Consider the following 18,335-nt stretch of genomic DNA (forward strand, 5'->3'; position numbering starts at 1 on the left):
ATCGAATACCAGCAGAACCTCTCGATCCCAGTCTAGTACCTTCTCGACAACGGCGGGCACGATGCGGATCCATTCAAGCATTAAGGCTTCGACTTTCTTGCGGGTTGTGCAAGTCAGTGGGACGTGAATGTCAAATGTTGAGAGAGCTTGAGGAGAGAAGACGATCTGGTTCTTGCGGCGGCGGTGACGGTGGCCGTTCGTGGTCAAGGTATGATTGTGGTAGATTATGGTTTTATGGCGAGTTCGGGTGGACGTCAGGCGGGCTGTGCAGAAAATGATTTTGTGGTTGGTGCTGTTGGGCTTGGTTGTGAGAGCATCGGTAGAGATTGCTTTTCTCTTTTGCATCTTCACAGTCTCTTGCGACATTGCTAGATTTGCTCAGCGCTCCTGCACCCATAGTGAGCGAATTATTTCGGCTTCATTCCTACAAGTTTGACATGCGTTCGAGGTTGTAAGAAATCCAACGTGGAGCCAAGCACTTTTCTTCCGAACAAAGGCTTTGTACCCAACTCCTGTATTTGGATTTCGGTGAGAGCTGGGGCCCATGTCAAGCTCATTGTTCTCGAACAGCCAGCCGTATGCGGCGATAATACTCCGACTTCACTCTTACAGCTTGGATTCCTATCACACAACAACTGATCAGGCTGTTATCATAGGGGTCATGTATGAATATAGCCAATGAATTGTTCGGGGGGACATAGTTGAAGTCGATGAGCTCGAGCAAAGCAGCGTGTCATCCTGATCAACGATGACTGGAGGCTACTCGACCGTTCTTGTGTTGTCGGATATTCGATGCTTTAGGTAGTAGATGAGAATGGGTATGTACTCTGGGGTCTAGACTTGGTGTCATGTCCTGCACTATTGGTCAGCTTCAGGTACGATCTCCCGACAGCGGTGACAACGGAGCACGGCACAAGGGGCACAGCCATTGAGAGAGTGTTGCATCAGCCAGATATTGGTAGAGAATTAATATATCAAAATGTCTGCATTCCTCTTTTTGTTCACCTCTCATCAACACTACACAGCCAATGCTCATTAATCATACTAACTTTCTTCCCTTATACAACCTCTTTATCTCCCTGTCTCTTCCTCTCTTTGTTGTCGCGTCCCACATCCTCGGCATCCTCATCAACATCACTAATCAAACCCTCAAGCTCAAACTCTTCCGCATCCCTCACCTGTTGACTATCCGTCACCCTATGACTCCGACTCGGCAACCTCGGTTTCTGCTTCGGTTTCGCATGTCCATTAATCCTCGCTCTTCCTTCCTTCTCCTCCTCATCCTCTTCTTCAGGAACGTCCAAGAACGGACTCTGTATCGCACTCGGTGTACGATTCACAACTCCAAGCCCCACAGAGCCGGGAACGAAACTAACACTCCGGCTGTGAGCGCCGCGCGTCGTACGCATCTGCTTCGCGAGGGCAATCTGGCCATTAGATTCGTCATCGGGCCAGGTGTGTTGGGCGTAGATGTGAAGGAGGATGTTGACGAAGAGGTAGAGGAGAAAGGCGACGGAGTAGAGGATGAGGATGTAGGAGACGTGGGTGACGTTGGCGGCGGAAAGGAAGGCCATTTGCTCCTCGGTGGCGCCCATGAAGAGGAAGCCGGAGGCGTAGAGGAGCTGGGAATTGGATTAGTATATGAGGAGGTGATAGTGTGAGAAAAGGTGACTTACGAATGGAGTCAAATGCTGCCAGCTGTTCGGCTCACCAGCGCCTCTGCTATCGCGGAGGACAAAGGATATCTCGATGATTCTGGCAGCACCTGCAGCCATCAAGCTGTAACCGAAAATGGTATGGACCATTGTGCTCAAAGGCAGCTCTTGTGGATGCGCGCTCATGCCCCAACCAGTGAAGATAATAACCAGCGCGGGTATCACATTTCTCCTTGGCCGCCCTCCCCGGCTTCTGCTCAACCAAATTCCTAATAGACCTGCACACCACCAGATTATGCCCATGCTTGTGTGCTGTAAATCGTTCTTGACCCACGGATGACCCCATCTATGCTCGGTGAAGGTGTTGACACAGCCCCAAAGCGCAATGACGATCGAATCAAAGAACTCCTGACTCTTGCCCGTCTTTCTTATCCAAGCCTGTCCCACCAACAAAAGAATAGTCATAACGATACCATACCCAATAAATGCAGAACCCATGATGAAATGAGCCAAACACTGACCCAAGTGGTCGCCTCGGCAGTACCCCATCGCGACGATTCCGCCAAACAGCATCTGAGTCCAGCTCACCACAGGGAAAATCTTTCCAATCAGACCATGCACAATCACAATCATTCTCCGTCCATACAATCCACCTTTTCCGCCAAATACCCTGCCCACCCATCCACTTTTATTCTCAAGATGCAGTTTCAGTCCCGCACCCAACGTGACCTGCGCAACCAACATGAGCAACACCACATTCGCAAAATAGGCATGCACATGCGGTCCAGCGAATTGTCTTCCCTTGTGTAAATGACCTAGGAAGTACGCTGGGACAAAGATTGCGGCTGCGACGGTCTGGACAGGGACATGCCATCTGCTGCGAACTATGCCTAGAACCATGCCTAGTGGGAAGAGGAGACCGAAAGTCAGGGTCATGAGGAGGATATGCAGCCATAGTCGGAGGTCGATTGGCTCTTCTGATATGGCTTCGCCTTCTGGGACCTTGTTGTGTCCGCCGTGAGCTGATGCGATGGAGACGAATGAGAGGGTGGTGAGGAAAAGCGACGACGTCGAGCGGGTCGAGAGGCGCATCGTGGTGGTTGTGGTAGTGATGGTGATGTAAGTCCTGTTCTCTTGAGTCCACTCCTTGAAGCTGGACTGCAGCACAAATTTGCTGTTGTCGCCAGTGGTGGACTACGTCTCGGTATATCGATTGCGATGTCAACATTCGAAGGTGGATAGTTGTATGCTGTTCGCTGGGACGATACGTGGAGGTATCGAGTGCTCGAAATTAAAAGTCTATGCAAGGAACGTGGGAATGCTACCGTTCCATCGTACGTCGAGCGACTATACAGTCGGGTGTATTGTCAGAGAAGGCGTTGCAGATAATTCAGGGATGTCGATGGCGGCGCAGTTGAGAAAAGGACGAGACTGACTTTCCGCTGGAGCCACACAAGGCCTGCACTTCTCCGACAGCGCGTCTTTCCCAGTTGTGCCGATTGGTTAGACTCATTACTCAGCAGGTTGATCTCCTCTACACGCCACTACGAATTGGTCAACCAAGGACAGCAAGGAAAACGTCTATGATGGGAATTCCGAAAGTGAAAGTCTTCAATGAATCGGAAGTTCAATTCCTGACACCTAGTAACACAAGACGCCCTGCAATGGCCGCTTAATGTACGAATGAGCTCATCTGGATGCACTTCAACTTGCACAACTACATGTCAATCCAATTCTCTTCTGCCCTGCCTTTCCACTAGCACAACTAACACATCAAACCGAATACTATCTCATCCGGTCTTCTGTTTGACATTGTGAAGCTTCTAACCGCCACGTCTCGGTCTTTTTGACTCACTTGCAATTCTGCCACCACGACCACCACTATATGGTGCATTACTGCTCTCGTCTCTCGCATGTTTCCTGCTTGGGGGTCCGTCATCGCCAGGTCCGTTGGGATTGGGACCTCTTGGGTATCCTCTTGGTCCATTACGTGATGCACCATCCTCTCGTGATCCACCAGGCGGACCTCGATCTCTCCTGCCATCATCTTGCTTGTAGCCCCCTTCTCGCTCATTCCTGTGACCTCGATCATCGTGTTGATGGGATCGTGTCGACCTTGATCCATCCTCTCCCCGCAAGTCAGGTCTATTCGAAGGTCCTCTAGGCTGTACAGGCATACCATTGGGATTCTTGATGAGATCTTGCGGAGCATTATTGTATCCTTGACTTGGTGGACCACCGACTGGTGATGGCGGCATGCCATTGTTGTACGAGACACTATTCTGCCGCACGCCTCCTCTTCCTCGACCACCACCACCACCACCTCTTGGTCCACTGGCTGCTTGCGCAAGGGTGTTGTTAACTGCAGCCACAGGATGCCGTTGACCACGTCCCGCAGGAGTATCTGCCTGTGGACCAGAAGGAGGTCCACGCGTATTCGGCGATGGTATACTTGCAGATGCCGGTCCTGTTGGCGCTCCTCGCGGCCCCGACGGGGGAGCAGTCTGCAATGGTGGTGGCCTGATGTTTCGAGGCTGTTCTGCTAGCGGTAGGTTACTCATCCGACTAGGGTGCACCCCGCTAGTGTCGGCAGTCACTGGTGGTACTGCTGGTTCAACATAAGAGCCAGAACGGGAATGTCTGCCAGGACCCGAAGGTGGCTGTCGAGGAGAAGCATGTGCTGCTGGTACAGCCTCGTTGCGTAATGTTGGGTTAGAAGGCCGACTTCGAGGTCCAGATGGTGGTTCCATCTCAGGTCCACGCTCCGTGCGAGACTGTGGTCGATGCGAGCTCTCTTGCTCAAGACGGCCATGAGACATGTCCACAGGAGGTCTACCTTGATTGCGACCATCTCGTGGTGGTGGTCCTGCTGAGGGCAGATTCCTTGTAGGTGGTGCTGACATTGGAGCATTTCTCTCTTGATCGGCCCTATGATCGTGCCGTCCTTCTCTTTCGTGACGAGCTACGTGCTTGCGATCGTCTTCACGTCTTGGCGATGCCGGTCTTGACGAACGTGCTCGATCCTGCGCTTGACCGCGTATGGATATGCTAGGTTGCTCATCGTTGGCTTGGATTAATGCAGCTCTGGCTGGGTTGATCGCGGGAGCTTGAGGTGCAGGCGGAGCTGTTGGTGTTCTACCTGATGTTGGTCCGTCTCTTGGATCGTCCCTACGACCGGAAAATTGTGCCTCATCTCTTCGTCTGCTAGAGTGTTCATACTCACGCTCCGGCCGTTCGTGTCGTTCGGGGGCTCGACCATGCTCTCTTTCAAGAGGTCGTCCGTATTCTCTATCATGCCGTACATCTCTTTCGGGTCGTCCATGAACGTCAGCTCGTGGGTCACGATCTGACCTCGGATCACGTTCGTTATATCTTCTTTCGTCATGTGCTGCTCGCGGATCGTGTCTTGCATCATGTTCCCTGCGAACAGGTCTCTCATCACGGTCGAGCATGCTAGGACGATCCGACGATCGAGGAGGATATCGTTGTGTAGGATCCGGAGGTATTTCGTATCCACGAGGTGCATGTCGAGGCGGATACTCCGGTCTGCTGTCAGTGCGGCTCTCCGGACGAGGCGATTCACCAGCTGGTAGGCGACCAGATCTTGAGTCTCGATACCCATTGCGAACGTCCACGTCAGCGCGAGGAGGGAGATTACTGGAAGAGTTGAAGCGAGGAGGTGGTGAAACTCTTCTAGGCAGATCGTGTGGCCGACTTTCAGGCCTTGAAGGACGGAGTGTGCTAGTGTCTTGTGAAGGGCGTGGAGGTAATGGTGTGTTCGTGCGCGAAGAACTTCTACCATCTCTCGAAGGCGTCTTGTCAGAGTCCTTGAGAGATGGTGTGTTTGACCGCTCAGGCTTACTGACAGGCGTGTCTCTAGTCATGGTGTCCACGTTCTTGATAGCTGGTGCCTGGATCTGAGGCTTCGACTCCTCTTTTATGGGTTCTGGTGTGTCAGTCAATTTCTCCGCCACTGCGCCTGGTCCCTTCCGGAACACTTCTGGACTAATCCATTCCTTCTGCCGACGGGTCAAAGTACCAAGTAGTGCTTGTGAGGCGACCTTGAGGTCCTCCCGATCAGACTCTCGCAGCTTGTCAACAGCTTTCTGCAAAGATCTGCCATGAAAGTCGACAACTGGGAAAGCAGGTGAAAGTGTACGGAGGATCGAGATAGCATTTCGTACATGCATGTAGTCGTTTGTCCCCAGGCACTTGACCAAAGCTGAGTAAAGAGCCGACTGCCACTTGAAGAGCACGTCACGGAATTTGTCGTAGTCCAGCAATTTTTGAGGCTTACCATTTTCGACTCGCAAAGCGAAGCCAGGTAGATGTTTTCTAATACCAAAAGCTTCTTGCTCGTAGGTATGCTTGCTATTGTGCCATCTAGACAAGTCTCTTAACACTTCACACAGAAACTTTCCAAGGTTGTCGGCTTCCTTTGAGGTGCACATGAAGAAGAGCGACGATAGTCTTTCTGCTTTAAACAGGTTATCGTAAAAGCCCAAGGTCCTGAAGTTTGCAGCCGCCAGACTGTGGAGCATCTTGACGAACTTGAAGCAGAAGTATGCATCGAGTGGTGAGAGAAATATTCGCGGTAAGAAGCAGTATTCCATCAACGCATAGTTTAACTCCTTGGAGACGCGGCTCTTAGCAGCGAACCACTGGTCTTTTTCCTTGGTCAACCGAGCTTTGCTCTCATAGAAGGCTTTGAGATGCTGTCTGTTTTCTGACAAAAGGTCGTCGTTGAGCAGTTCCAAAGCCTTCACCTGATTCTCTCGGGCCTTGGCTCCAGAACTGCTAATGTTGGTGCGATCGGCCATAATGCTTGTGATCTTCTTCTTGTTGCGATTGACCTCGTCGCCATACGAAGATTTAGGGACACTGATATCGTACAAGGACAACTGCCAAAACGTGACGTAGAAGCCAACGCCAATTAGATCGACCACTTCACTTGGAAGACGAGGTTCAATCTCATTCATAATGTCCTTTAGCACGGGATGCCATTGCTGGTTGGTCGTCTGCTCCTCATCTACCATGCTGTCGTCCGCATTGCCTGTCATCTCAATTTCGGTCGGGGTGGCAGCACTAGTCGCAACATCTTCAGTTTCGATAGCTTCGCCGTCTTCCTCGGAAGCCTCTTCTTCCTCTTTCATGTCGACGTCGCCGTTTGCATCTTTCAAAGCACCATTCGTAGTGTTGTCTTTGTCAAAGTCATTGATCTGTCTCTGAATTGTTGGTCGGCCAATCCAAAACGCGATCTCTGCGGGGACGTCCCACTCGTTGAGCATGACGACGGTTGAGGGTATCGACTTCTGGAATTCGTCAATAGACATGTTCGTCTTGAGCAACTCCAGATACTGAGCCATTACTCGAGTAATCTCGTCAAAACTATGGCCCACGGCTTTCAGAGGAGCATCGCCCTCTTGAAATACGCATGCCTGTCGCTGCTGCGCCATAGAAAGTAACAGATTGGATACCAAGTCGCAATCCTGGAGAGCTTTGATCAGACGTTTTGCCGTAGCCTTCAGATTGTGCCTCTGATCCAGCAGTTGAAGAACTGTCTGAGATTGTAGGAGGGGGCCACCACCCATGGCAACTAATTGCGTGTCATTGTAATCAGTGTCGGGTGCAATACCAGCCATAGCAACGATCAGCTGCTCAAGAATGATCAGGTTGATGTTCTTGCCCTTATAAAGCTGCTTAGCGACGTATTGTAAAACAGGTCCCGGCTTCATGAGGTTGTGTCGTTTGTAGACTTTTCCAATGAAGTGAGAAAGAGCCGTAAGCCACTTGCTAGTGAAGATACCATCAGCTTGTACACCCACACGATTGTCCTTTTCCATCGATTCGACCAGCGCCCACGTCAAAACATCATAACCAAGATCTGTAAAATACCGCGAGCCTTCCACAAAGACGTCTGCAATACTGTCATAAGACTCGATCTGGGGCAGCGCTGCAGTAATGACAACATGTGGATTTGCATAGGCGATTTTGGCTAGAGTTCGCGCCATCGGTTTGACGTTTGTTTTCGAAATCTTCTTGAGGACGTCCCTCGTTTCGGCTCTCGCCAATTCGAAGGCTGATCGCATGTCATCTGTCCTTGAGGTGTCTCCTTTCGACCATTCAAGATACATTCGGTATCGAGTTTCGGTGGAGTATGTGCTAACCAGTTCAAATACCTCGTTAACGACTCCGGGATTTGACTTTGTGAGGCTGAGCGATGGAAGCAGAATACGCTTGATCAGATCGAGCCAACGATCTCTATTCTCTTGGGAATTGTCGTCTTGAAGACTGGCCTTGCCGATGCGAGTAAATTTTAAGATAAGCGAGGTGTCCTGGCCGATTTTGGCGCCAACTAGAGGCAGCAATGTCTTGCTAAGTGTGAATACATCCTCGGTTGTTCTGCACATAGGAACATTATCGCTCCACTCGTCCCAGTAGAATTTGTAGTTAACGCCATCAGCTTCAGCATCGTCCCTGTCGAGCAATGGCCATCGCAGTGTTCTTCTAAGTGGAGCCTGCTCGAGTGTCGCGTAGCCTCTTTGTAGACCCGGCGTATCTGCTTCATAGGTTGGTCTTTGGGCTTGAAGAGAGGATGCCGATTTCAGGGGTCGCAAGTTGTCGTAGATGTGGCTGAGAGAATGATGTATTATGCGATTGATATACTCTGGTAATTCGGGTATCAGGTCCGTCATCCACGAGAAGCGACCCAGGATGAACAAGGCTTCTGGCAAAGCACCGATGGCAAGCAGACTCTGAAGTAACATGACTTTTTGATCAGGTTTTTCAACTGCTGGCTCCTTCGAAGCAGATTTTTCAGACTCGTTTGGGGTACTAGCACGTGTTCCTTGGTCCTTAAGTCTGGAAACAGCAGATGGTTTCTCGTCGTCAGGAAGAGCGCCTGCTCTCGCAAGCGCATTCAAGGCGCCCGCGCCTGGTCGAGCAGCTCGATCTCTCTGCTCTTTCTCTTTCGTTTTCAATTCTTTCAGCGCTTCCATGTTCTCGTCAGACCGCCACAAATGCGGATAGAGGTCATACAGAGATATGAAGCCAATCTTGATCAGCAAGGCGGCTAGGTAGATTAGATTTGGGGGAGTACCGTCAGCACTATCACCCTCCGCGTCCTGAGCGTAGAAGCGAAGCTTAAAGCCAAGGAGCTGAGCAGCTTCACGGCTACCAGAATGAGGTATTGTGCCTGTTTCCTCGACATATTTTAGGTTTGCATCATCTGTAGAAGGCCGCCTATGGTCGTTGGTGAAGGACCGATGTCTACCGAGTTGAAAGTAGGCACGCAGACCTTCATGACGCGCCTGGTTCCAGAAGTGTAGATCACGTTCCTCGGCAAGCTTCAATTGCTGTGCTCGCTGGTCTGGTGTCAGTTCAGCGTGTATGTTTTCAGGCAATGCCCATGCCGGAAGACCACCCGTGATATCGAACGTTCCAGATGACGGTTGATCGCCCTCTATCCTTGGCCACCACGGACTAGCTCTAAGGAATTTGACGAAAAAACGTGACTGTCTAACAACTGAGGAACCGACAACGTCAAGGACAACATCCAGGCTGCGGCCGACGTCGAGGTTAAAGGCGCCGATCATAGCCTTCACCTTCTCCACGGCGCCGTTGACAGCATCGCTAGTGGGCGGTTCGTGTGTGGCAGTTGTGAACAATTCAGTCAAGAGTTTTGAGAAACCTTCTGATTCCTCCCGTAGGAGATTGTAGTTCGCCTGTTTATACAGGGCGCTAGTCTGCTTGACAATGAATCTTTTGTGAAATTTGTCGCGGATAAGGTTCAGCTGCTCCAGTAATTTGGCCTCAAGCTCAAGACGGAGGATACCCATACTAATATCGGCGGCGGAGAGGAACAGAGCCAATTCAGCAATGTGAGGATTCGAAAACTCTTCTGCGAAAAGTATGTGAACTGCACCGAGAACAGCATCTTGGACAGGATTGATTGCTTGTGCAGTGGATGAAGTGTCGTCGATGCATTCTTTGACGAGCAGTCCAGCTTCATGAGGGTCAATCCGGCCAATCGTGGCTGCTTCCAACAACTCTTCCACGATCACGTTCAGTGTGATGTCGGTAGTGTCTGTGTAGGTCTCCAGGACTTTCGTCTTTATCTTCTCCCTTCCTTGACCTGGCCAGTCTTGAACCACGTCGTCGGTGATGTAATCGTAGACCACGCTCGCTTCACCATTGTGTCCAGAAGGCAGAGGTGGAGGCGGCATATTGGATGTGTCTGATTGCCCATTCGTGGAAGGGGCCTCAAGGACAGGTGCAGGAGCCGGTGGAGTGGATGATTCGATAGTTGGTGCTTCAATGCCTGTAGCAGCCATATTGTCCTCCTCTTGCTGTTGGCTAGCATTGCGCACACCTCTAATCTGTCGTCTCGTCGTTCTTGCACCACCATCGTCTCGATTCTGGGAGGGAGATTGTGACTGTGATTGTCGAGCAAGATCCAGATCTTGAGGTCGATGCGGCGAAGCGCGTGCTCCTTCATCGCCGGGGATGCTCCTATCACTTCTCTTTCTCTTTGACCCACCGCCATACGCCATGGTCTAAGGCCTAGCCTCCCGCGCCGTCCTTGACCAAAAAGGACGAATTGATGAAATGCTGCTCATGCGAAGGGATGGTTAGTATTTCTATACCTAGCAAGAATATCGTGTAGGCAGTTTCTTGCTCGCGGCTGATTTCTCAGATTAATGCCGAGCAGTTGCGTTGATGAGTAGGAAGTGGAATTATTGAGGGTACAACATGTCGATAACCTCAAGATGTCGTTTGTGTCGCTTGTTTCATTGTCACGATTGCGAGGAATGCGGCAGCGGGTGTATTTTGCTGCCTCAGCCTCGTCTTTGTTGCCTGACAAGCGTGGATGCAATATTCGCGCTAAGTTCAACCGTACTCAATTCTCAAAAATCTCCACATCACGATCGTTTTCCTGTGGCTTTCACATTGCTATATTGGCGAGTGAACGATGTAGCGTGAGGCTGCTATCGTGAAGCTCTAATGTGGGCTTTCTCAGCCGTTGAACGCCGAGAATCCCATTATGCTTCGAAAGTACACCCTCGCAAGCTCTGAGTCCAGCCTACCCTAGTCGGTCTTACGAAGCGACCTTTTCAGCATGACCTTTAATGAGTCCAAGTGTCTTGGCCTCACTTTCCACGATCTTCGGTATCTCCTGGTACATGTCCGCAGTTGTTTTCTCCGGCATCCATCCTAACAATGTCCTGCTACGGAGAGCTTGTCCTTGCGAATCAGTACCAATGGAAAATGTGTAACGACCCAGCGCTGCACTTGGCTCAAGTTGTTCCATCGCCGCCGAGGGTAACAGATCTTGTTTCTGAGCCTCTTGCGTAATTGCAGTCAGCATTTCTCCCCAAACAAACCTACCATTTTCTGCGAGATAGTATCCTTGATCATCCCATGTGGCTGGCGGACCTCCTGCCACAGCAGCTTCTCCCAACAGTAGGTACAGCTTTGCTAGATCTCCGACATGAACATGATGCCACACGTTTTTTCCCTTATTGATCATGAAACCCTGCTGTCTTTTGAGCTACCGACAATTAGCTATCGTTCCGATGGGGTTGATTGGCAGTCACTCACCATAGTTTCAGCAGATTTATACAGTTGAACGCTTCTCTGATTGCCGGGCCTGGACAACCGATTAGCTTTTGTACAAAGCACCGCAGCGGTCATGGCCCCTAGAAAACCGCCACAGTGTCTGGAGGACTAGCGTTAGCCATTGCGTGGTCGCAACTTACCCTCGACCTCCTCCCCAGATACATGGAGGACACACAATGGCCGTTTTGATTCTGCCAGGGTGGTTCTTTGCGGCGGCGAGCACGATCTTGTCAACGTGTCGGTGTGCTGCGCCATCAGGCAGGTTGACGAGTTCGTCCACACCATCTAAGTCGTTGTACACTTTTGCTTGAGTTTCACCAAAGGTATTGTCCTTCTGAGACTTCCATCCCAGAATCAATGTTCCGGAAGTATGGATATACCATCCTGGTGTGCTTGTCTCGCGACGGGCAAGCCCTCGAATGATTGCTTCGGCTGATGGAATATGGTCGCAATCTGCAAAATCTGCAAAACGTCACCATCCTGAGCCTTTCAGGCCTTGCACGACATACGGTAGACAATATCGGCCTTTGAAGCCTCTTCCTCGATCACGTCAACATCGTCCAGAGTTCCATATACCAGCTTTATGTGTGCAAATTCCTGCCTTGTCAATTATAATTCTCCGGTAGCAGAAGCAATGACATACCTTGGCGATCTTGGCTCCTTTCTCCGAGTTCCGGACAGAGCACGTACTGCCAGAGAATCAGTCAACACTCCCCAGCCAGATAGCCTTGGTAGATAAGACTTCCGACCTCGTAGGCTCAAGTGTCTGGGCTTACATGTCCCAGTCCGGATGAGCCTGAACGAGCTCTACTAGTGCGTCACCTCCGATATAGCCAGTTGTGCCTGTTCTAAGTATCTCAGTCAGTATACGTGGTTCGGAACCGTTATACACTCACGCAAAAACCTTGGGAGCCATCGTAAATTGAATTCAGTTTGTAGCTTGTTCTGGACAATTGATGGACGTTCTCCCGGGCAGTGGACAAACGAATCAGCGATGCTATCCTCACACCACTGATGATATTCGAATATTGTTAGAGTCACAAATCCAATAACTTCTGCGCACTTATCAGCGCTCCTGCGTCGTCAGACTATGACATGTTGTATTGCTTACAAGTATCCGGCTTCTGGATTAGATAAGCTGTCGCTACCATTACCACTTCTGGTTAGCGACTTATTTTCCCCTTCACTCGACCTTCACGTTTTTATTCGCTGCTTGGGAGGCCTCGCTACGACCTAGATCCGCGTGCACTGATGATGTTGCAAAGGTGCTATGTTTACAATTCTGGCACACTTATCTCTTGTCTCTATCATGACTGAACTAAAGCCATCGTCATCGTTGGAGACCTTATCGCCAAGAGTGATAGGATAAACAACGACAGCATCGCGCTCTTCTCCAACAACCTCTAATCTAACCACTACTTTCTATTTTCGAACATTCATCACTGCTTTTGCATACAGCATGACTTCGCAAAACTCATCGTCGTCAATGAAAGGAAGTTGCGCATGTGGTCGGATAAAATTTACAGCCACAAAGCCACGTCAAACCGTCTTTTGCTACTGCACTACCTGCAGGAAGTGCTCTGGTGCGGCATTCTTGCCTTTCGTACACTTTCACAAGGCCGATGTCGTCTTCGAAACTGAGCCTGATGAATGGCACAAAAGCGACAACGCAGCCAGAGCTCATTGCTCAACCTGTGGGTCGTCCATCTCCATGATGTATTACAAGGACTCTGAGGAAGTCGGTGTTCTCTTAGGATGCTTTGACGAAGGTGTCGAGCTTGCTGAACCTGTGTCCAAGTGCATCTTCGTGGAAGAGAAGCCTCATTGGGCTGAGTTACCTAAGGATATTCCAGCTTTTCGTGGATTTAACGGGTCGAGCTGATTCCCAATGCTTGCCATTCAGATCATCTGTACGGTGGTGCTCTTCTTTAGACTCGGAAAAGATGCAATTTGGATATCTGTGATAGAGGGATTCGCAGGACAATGCGATTTTGCGAGCTCTTTTCAAAACCAGAGTTGTTCGCGATTCTTTCTTGGCTCTAAGCAAAAGTCCCTTCATCCATCCAATTTTTCCATCACGGCACACCATTTGCGAAACTTCACATCTTTTTCCATCAATTTAGCAGATCATACAGAATCAATTTAATCATACACGATCATACACAATGATGCAAAGCATTACACGCGATATGGAATCCCTCTGAGTGCAGTCTTTGGTTCGACGGCTTAGATCGACTTTTGACCTTGCTGCCTATTTCTATGCACTCATTAGTTGCTGTTGTCTGACAACGAGGCTTCGCATCTAATTCACAGATTGCTCTAAATGGCATGTCTCCTGCCTATTACGGGAAATCCAGCACTGGGATCTTGGAGCTCCGATACTCCTACGCGCATCACGCCAAGCCCAGCTTTTTGCCTGCAGGAAACAGAACACAACATCTCCGCGATCATTCGAATATATACACAGCTCTTTGTTTCACAAGTTATCGTCGTCTCCATAGGACAATGAAGCCTGCGTCAAGAAACGCCGCAGTATGGGTGCTGGTGAGGATGTTTGAGCTTACCATACCTCTACTTTATTCTTGAGGACCTTTCCTCTACTCCATTCCTGAGGACCTTTGCTCTTCTCACCTCGTCCCTCAGCTTCGATCAGAGCAAGTTATCGTTCACCTACAATATTTGTGGGGTCAGAGTCTGACAGTCTTGACTTACACGCCTGATCTGTGCCATTTCCATTGCTCGCGATTGGTATCCAAATCCATATCGAAAGTCTTGCAGCTTTCCAACTCTTTACATGCTCATGTTTGACCACTCGCGATGAGTCTCTATACAGGTCCCCTTGCTATAGTGCTCAGTTTAAGTTTCGTCAGATCAAGAATGGGCATCTCATGGCTATAAGTATGTCTGTCTTCCGGCGCCAAAACGGCACTCGATGGCTCGAACACCAAGTCTACTTACAACACCAGTCCAGTACCAGTCAGTTGTGCTCCAGTCTCAATCATCGTTAATTCACACATACAGTAGCACCTTCGCTAGCTCAAAATCCAAGTATAGCCAAAGGCTATAGCGTCTCAGAGACCTCCAATACACACATCCAACTCGGTAGGTGCAACACCTCTTCACTCACTCATAGCAATACTATACTGACCACAACTTAGCCTTTGGACTAGCCAATTATAGCAAGCTACAGTCAATCCACCGAAAGGTAAGTGCTATAGTACACCATATCATATCATCTCCTGACATATTACCTCTCCTTCTTCACTCTCACATACATATATACCCAAAGCACGGCATATGCAAACTCTTCAGTATGGCTTGTTCATCACACATTAAGTGCATATACTACATCCAATATACTGCTTGCACACACACACCACCCCACTCCCATGCCATACAAACACATACGTAACACTATCCCTGGTCCATTGATGCATCCTGTCTAATCACTCCACCAGCAGGATGCCTCCGCACATCCCCAACCGAAATACTATCGACACCCGCACACTGGGCTGCTACTACCACTTTGTACAGGGCCATTGCTACCACAGCGCAGCATGCAAGTACTCACACATCATGCGGCCAGGTATGGTTATGGCCAACAAACCAACCGTAGTCGGTAAACAGTGTGTTGCGGGAAGTAACGCACGCATTTTAAGAAAGCAACAAGTACGACGACAGCAACAAGCAGCTGCCCAGCCCGCAGCAGCCGCACAAGGACAAGTCCATCCCTCCGCAGCATCAGGAAGTTGGTGGAATCCGCCAGCTGCTCCTCAAGCAGCAGCAGCAGCAGCAGCAGCAGTAGGCCCAGCTCCAGCACCAATCTCAGCTCCAGTTGCAGTTTCAGTGCCAGCTCAGGCTTCTGCTCCAGCATACGGACCACCAAACTGGGATGCCAGTGCCCATGCACCCACCCAGCCTCCAGTATTTGTTGTCGCTGCTGCCGCTGCCGCTGCCGCTGTCACCGCCACCGCCACCGCAGCAGCCAAAGAAGCTAAGTCTCGAGCTCGAAACAACGCCAAAGCCGATCAAGCCAGAGCCGACCTCACAGCCACTCTACTCCGCAAACTCGAGGCTAAGGACAAGGCCGACAAACAAGCCCGCGCAGAGAAAGAAGCCGCCCGTGCCCGCCTCGCCAACACTGAGCCAGTAGTCGCACAGTTTGAAATTCAGCGTCAACTCACGGGTGAAAGCGAGGATAGTGGTTTTCACAGCTCTACCAGAGTCGAAAATGGTAGTATCAATCCCACTACCACTACCACTGGAGCATGGAGGAGGGCCGAGGAGGACGCTGAACGACTCCTAACTGAGGATGAGAAGGAGGATGAAGAAGGAGATTTTAGCTCGACCGTGGCAAGTGGCAGCCACTCTCCACGAAGTCTTGATTCAGCCTTTGAGCCAGAGTCGTCGGCCGCCCCTGCTCGTCGTACTCTTCACGGTATGGAACCTTTGCCTCCTCCTCCACGACGAACCAACCCAGGTAACCTGGAGGCCGACGCCGGTGAGGCTCATGATGGTCCTGTTGTGATCGATCCGGTCCGCGAAGGCCTTCGTCCAGGATGCTACACACTGAGGGAGATCAGACGCATTCCCGGGGTTCAGGAGTTCGTCTTTCGAACATTGTGAATGTACGGATAAGCTATGCTTACAAAAGAGCTGAGGATAGAGGTACTTAGGCATGTTGTGTAGAAAAGGCATGCAGATCATAGTTGGACAGACTATAGACAAAGCGCATCAGAAGGTGCTCTGCGCCAACCGACTCGCTGCATTTCGCGCATCCACACGATCATTGTCTTCGTCTTCCTTGACGCTCTTCAAGCTTGCACTACCAGTGCCACTTCTGGGTCGACCACTCTGTGCCTCGCCCTCATTCGCCTCGGTTTCATCTTCAGCTTCAGGAATGCCACCAACAAAGCTGCCACTCATGCTCCTACTAAGGGCATCTCTAGAACGCTGTACCCCGGACCATGCGTCACCCCTTGCTGTTTGTGACGATGCCATGCTAGCTTTTCTGACATTTTGGAAATGTTCCCTACCTAGCCTTGAGAGACCGCCAGATGCATCAATTGCCCGAATGTCTGGTCTTACAGATTCAAGAGTGGCCAACATACGTCGCTCATGATCAATTTGTCGTAGAACATAATCTCGTATGGAGTTCAGCATGTCTTCTGAAGAGCGATCAAACCAGCGTCTTTTCTCGGCCAACAAATTTTGTGTTACTCGCTGTGTCTTGCCTCGGAGGAAATTTTCAGCTTGGGAGGCCTCATCGAGTTGTGTGATGGCTTCTTCTACTTTGTCTTTCTTTATGCTGGAGCTGCTTTTCAGTCGAGTGGCAGCGCTTTCTTTCGACCTTCGAATTTGCTCAGCTTGCACCAGTTCTCGCAAAAGGATGTGTCTATTTGTCAAAGTTTCTTTGACGATGAAAGCATCCGCAGAGTGGTAGTTTAGGGCATCGGCCAATGTCGTTGCCTCAGCAGTTCCTTGTGCAGCATGAAAATCGCCGCACGACTGTATTACACGACCAAGCTTGCGATAAGCGTGAGATAGACCTGGATGTGTTTCCTGAACGTGCATGGCAGCCACCTTTTCTCCTAGTGAGGATTCTGCCAAACCAAGTCCTGCAACTCGTTAGCATAGTTCTATCTCCAGGTGCGTGACATAGTACCTCTTCTAGCCTTGACCACCTTGTCCAGCCGCTGAGCTGAGTCCAAGGTAGCCAGGTAGAAAGCTTTGACGATAGGTCGTGCAAAATGCAACTCGGGAGTATCATCAGGTGGCGGCGCAAACTGCTTGAGAACCTTCCTCCTTACACCTGTGGCTGGTTGTTTCATCCTTACTACAGGGGAGTAGCCAAAATCAGCCTCGACAAAGAAGACCATCTCTTCATCGCGCATAAGCACTTCATTGCTGCATACGATATTCAACCACCTTTGGATGTTTGCTTTTACTCGGATTTCGTCTTCTTCGGTGCCAGCACCGGCCGAAGTCAAGGCAGGTGGCACAGCCGGCACGATGGTTTCAGGATTTGAGGAGATCAGATGTTCTTGTAATTTAATGAACTCGGAATGTGTTCGACGCACATCACGGAATTGGGTAGTTCGAAATTTGGGTAGATTGGTCTATGGTGGTATTAGCAGGTATGCATGGACAGCATAGAGAGGCATACGTAGACATCAAAACGTAAGACTGGATCCTTTCTGCCAGTCCTTTCCAATCCTGTGACCTTCGCCTGTAGCTTATACTGTGGTACCTGCCGCTGCTGACGAGCACTGTGATATCTTACAGCGCCAGGTCTGGACTGCTGCTGTTGATCCTGCTGAGTGTATTGCTGACCATGTGGATGCTGAGCTTGGGATGATGGCCGCACCTGTTGCTGTGCCTGCCGAGGGTCAGAGCCTTGTACCTCCGGAACTGGCTGGCCGTTGAGCGAAGGTCCAGTCGGAGTTTCAAGTGCTGGCTCAGGTAATCTGCTTTGCGCCTCGTCCGTGTCGCTTCTGATCGGTCCGGTCGGAGAATCAGGCACTGACCCTGCGAAAGGCGTTCTATGTGCTCGAGGTGAGGAAGAGCCCCATGGTGAGGCGGCTGCTGGATCGTCTGCAATGGCTGCAGAGTAGTCCATCTGCCCTTAAGATGATCAGGCAGGAGCTTCGAAAGCGCGAGTCGTGTGGGCAGAAGAGTACAAGATTGTTGCACAACGGAACAGGTGCTAACAGATCTGTGGAACAAGTAAGCAGTCGGTTACGCGTCTCTTCACTAGGTTGTTGCAGCAGTGTATAGGATAAGCTAATACGTGGAAAGCACGACCGACCGACCGGCCCGCATTGCAGGCTCGATGTTGCGGAACCTTGGCGCACCTTACCTCTTTCGGAAGCGGCGATGAGGTCGAAGAGTCGCATCGAACTTTTACCATCAGCAACAGCATCGCAGATCCTTCAGTTCCGTCACTCTTTCTTGACCGTTTCGTTTCTTTCCCTATTGATCCTAATTGTCGCCTGCTCGACCCTTTGTCAGGGTATGGTTTTACGCTATGGACCACTGAGAAGACACGGGTTGGCTGTAGCA

At 50.4% G+C, this 18,335-nt stretch overlaps 5 protein-coding genes across 5 annotated transcripts; 1 reads left to right on the forward strand and 4 right to left on the reverse strand.

The window, feature by feature from the left end:
- Window positions 1–1,058: 1,058 nt before the first annotated feature.
- On the reverse strand, window positions 1,059–2,747 carry LTR64_005306 (uncharacterized protein; the record flags this gene model as incomplete). The annotated part of the gene is made up of 2 exons (XM_064899645.1): window positions 1,059–1,622; window positions 1,677–2,747. 2 exons carry the CDS (start codon window positions 2,745–2,747, stop codon window positions 1,059–1,061), a joined length of 1,635 nt encoding a protein of 544 aa, XP_064752957.1.
- A 731-nt stretch (window positions 2,748–3,478) lies between these two features.
- On the reverse strand, window positions 3,479–10,207 carry RLR1 (THO2 plays a role in transcriptional elongation; the record flags this gene model as incomplete). The annotated part of the gene is made up of 1 exon (XM_064899646.1): window positions 3,479–10,207. One exon carries the CDS (start codon window positions 10,205–10,207, stop codon window positions 3,479–3,481), a length of 6,729 nt encoding a protein of 2,242 aa, XP_064752958.1.
- Window positions 10,208–10,752: 545 nt separating this feature from the next.
- On the reverse strand, window positions 10,753–12,189 carry LTR64_005308 (uncharacterized protein; the record flags this gene model as incomplete). Its single annotated transcript, XM_064899647.1, has 7 exons — window positions 10,753–11,205; window positions 11,256–11,304; window positions 11,414–11,735; window positions 11,783–11,870; window positions 11,917–11,962; window positions 12,050–12,121; window positions 12,170–12,189. The coding sequence occupies 7 exons, from the start codon at window positions 12,187–12,189 to the stop codon at window positions 10,753–10,755; spliced, it is 1,050 nt and encodes a 349-aa protein (XP_064752959.1).
- Window positions 12,190–14,849: 2,660 nt separating this feature from the next.
- On the forward strand, window positions 14,850–15,899 carry LTR64_005309 (uncharacterized protein; the record flags this gene model as incomplete). Its single annotated transcript, XM_064899648.1, has 1 exon — window positions 14,850–15,899. One exon carries the CDS (start codon window positions 14,850–14,852, stop codon window positions 15,897–15,899), a length of 1,050 nt encoding a protein of 349 aa, XP_064752960.1.
- A 108-nt stretch (window positions 15,900–16,007) lies between these two features.
- VPS17 (Vacuolar protein sorting-associated protein 17) lies at window positions 16,008–17,892 on the reverse strand (the record flags this gene model as incomplete). The annotated part of the gene is made up of 3 exons (XM_064899649.1): window positions 16,008–16,891; window positions 16,939–17,392; window positions 17,557–17,892. The coding sequence occupies 3 exons, from the start codon at window positions 17,890–17,892 to the stop codon at window positions 16,008–16,010; spliced, it is 1,674 nt and encodes a 557-aa protein (XP_064752961.1).
- Between the last annotated feature and the right edge of the window lie 443 nt (window positions 17,893–18,335).

This window comes from Lithohypha guttulata (genome assembly GCF_036872675.1).
Source record: "Lithohypha guttulata strain CCFEE 5908 chromosome Unknown scaffold_4, whole genome shotgun sequence".
Lineage (NCBI taxonomy): Eukaryota > Fungi > Ascomycota > Eurotiomycetes > Chaetothyriales > Trichomeriaceae > Lithohypha > Lithohypha guttulata.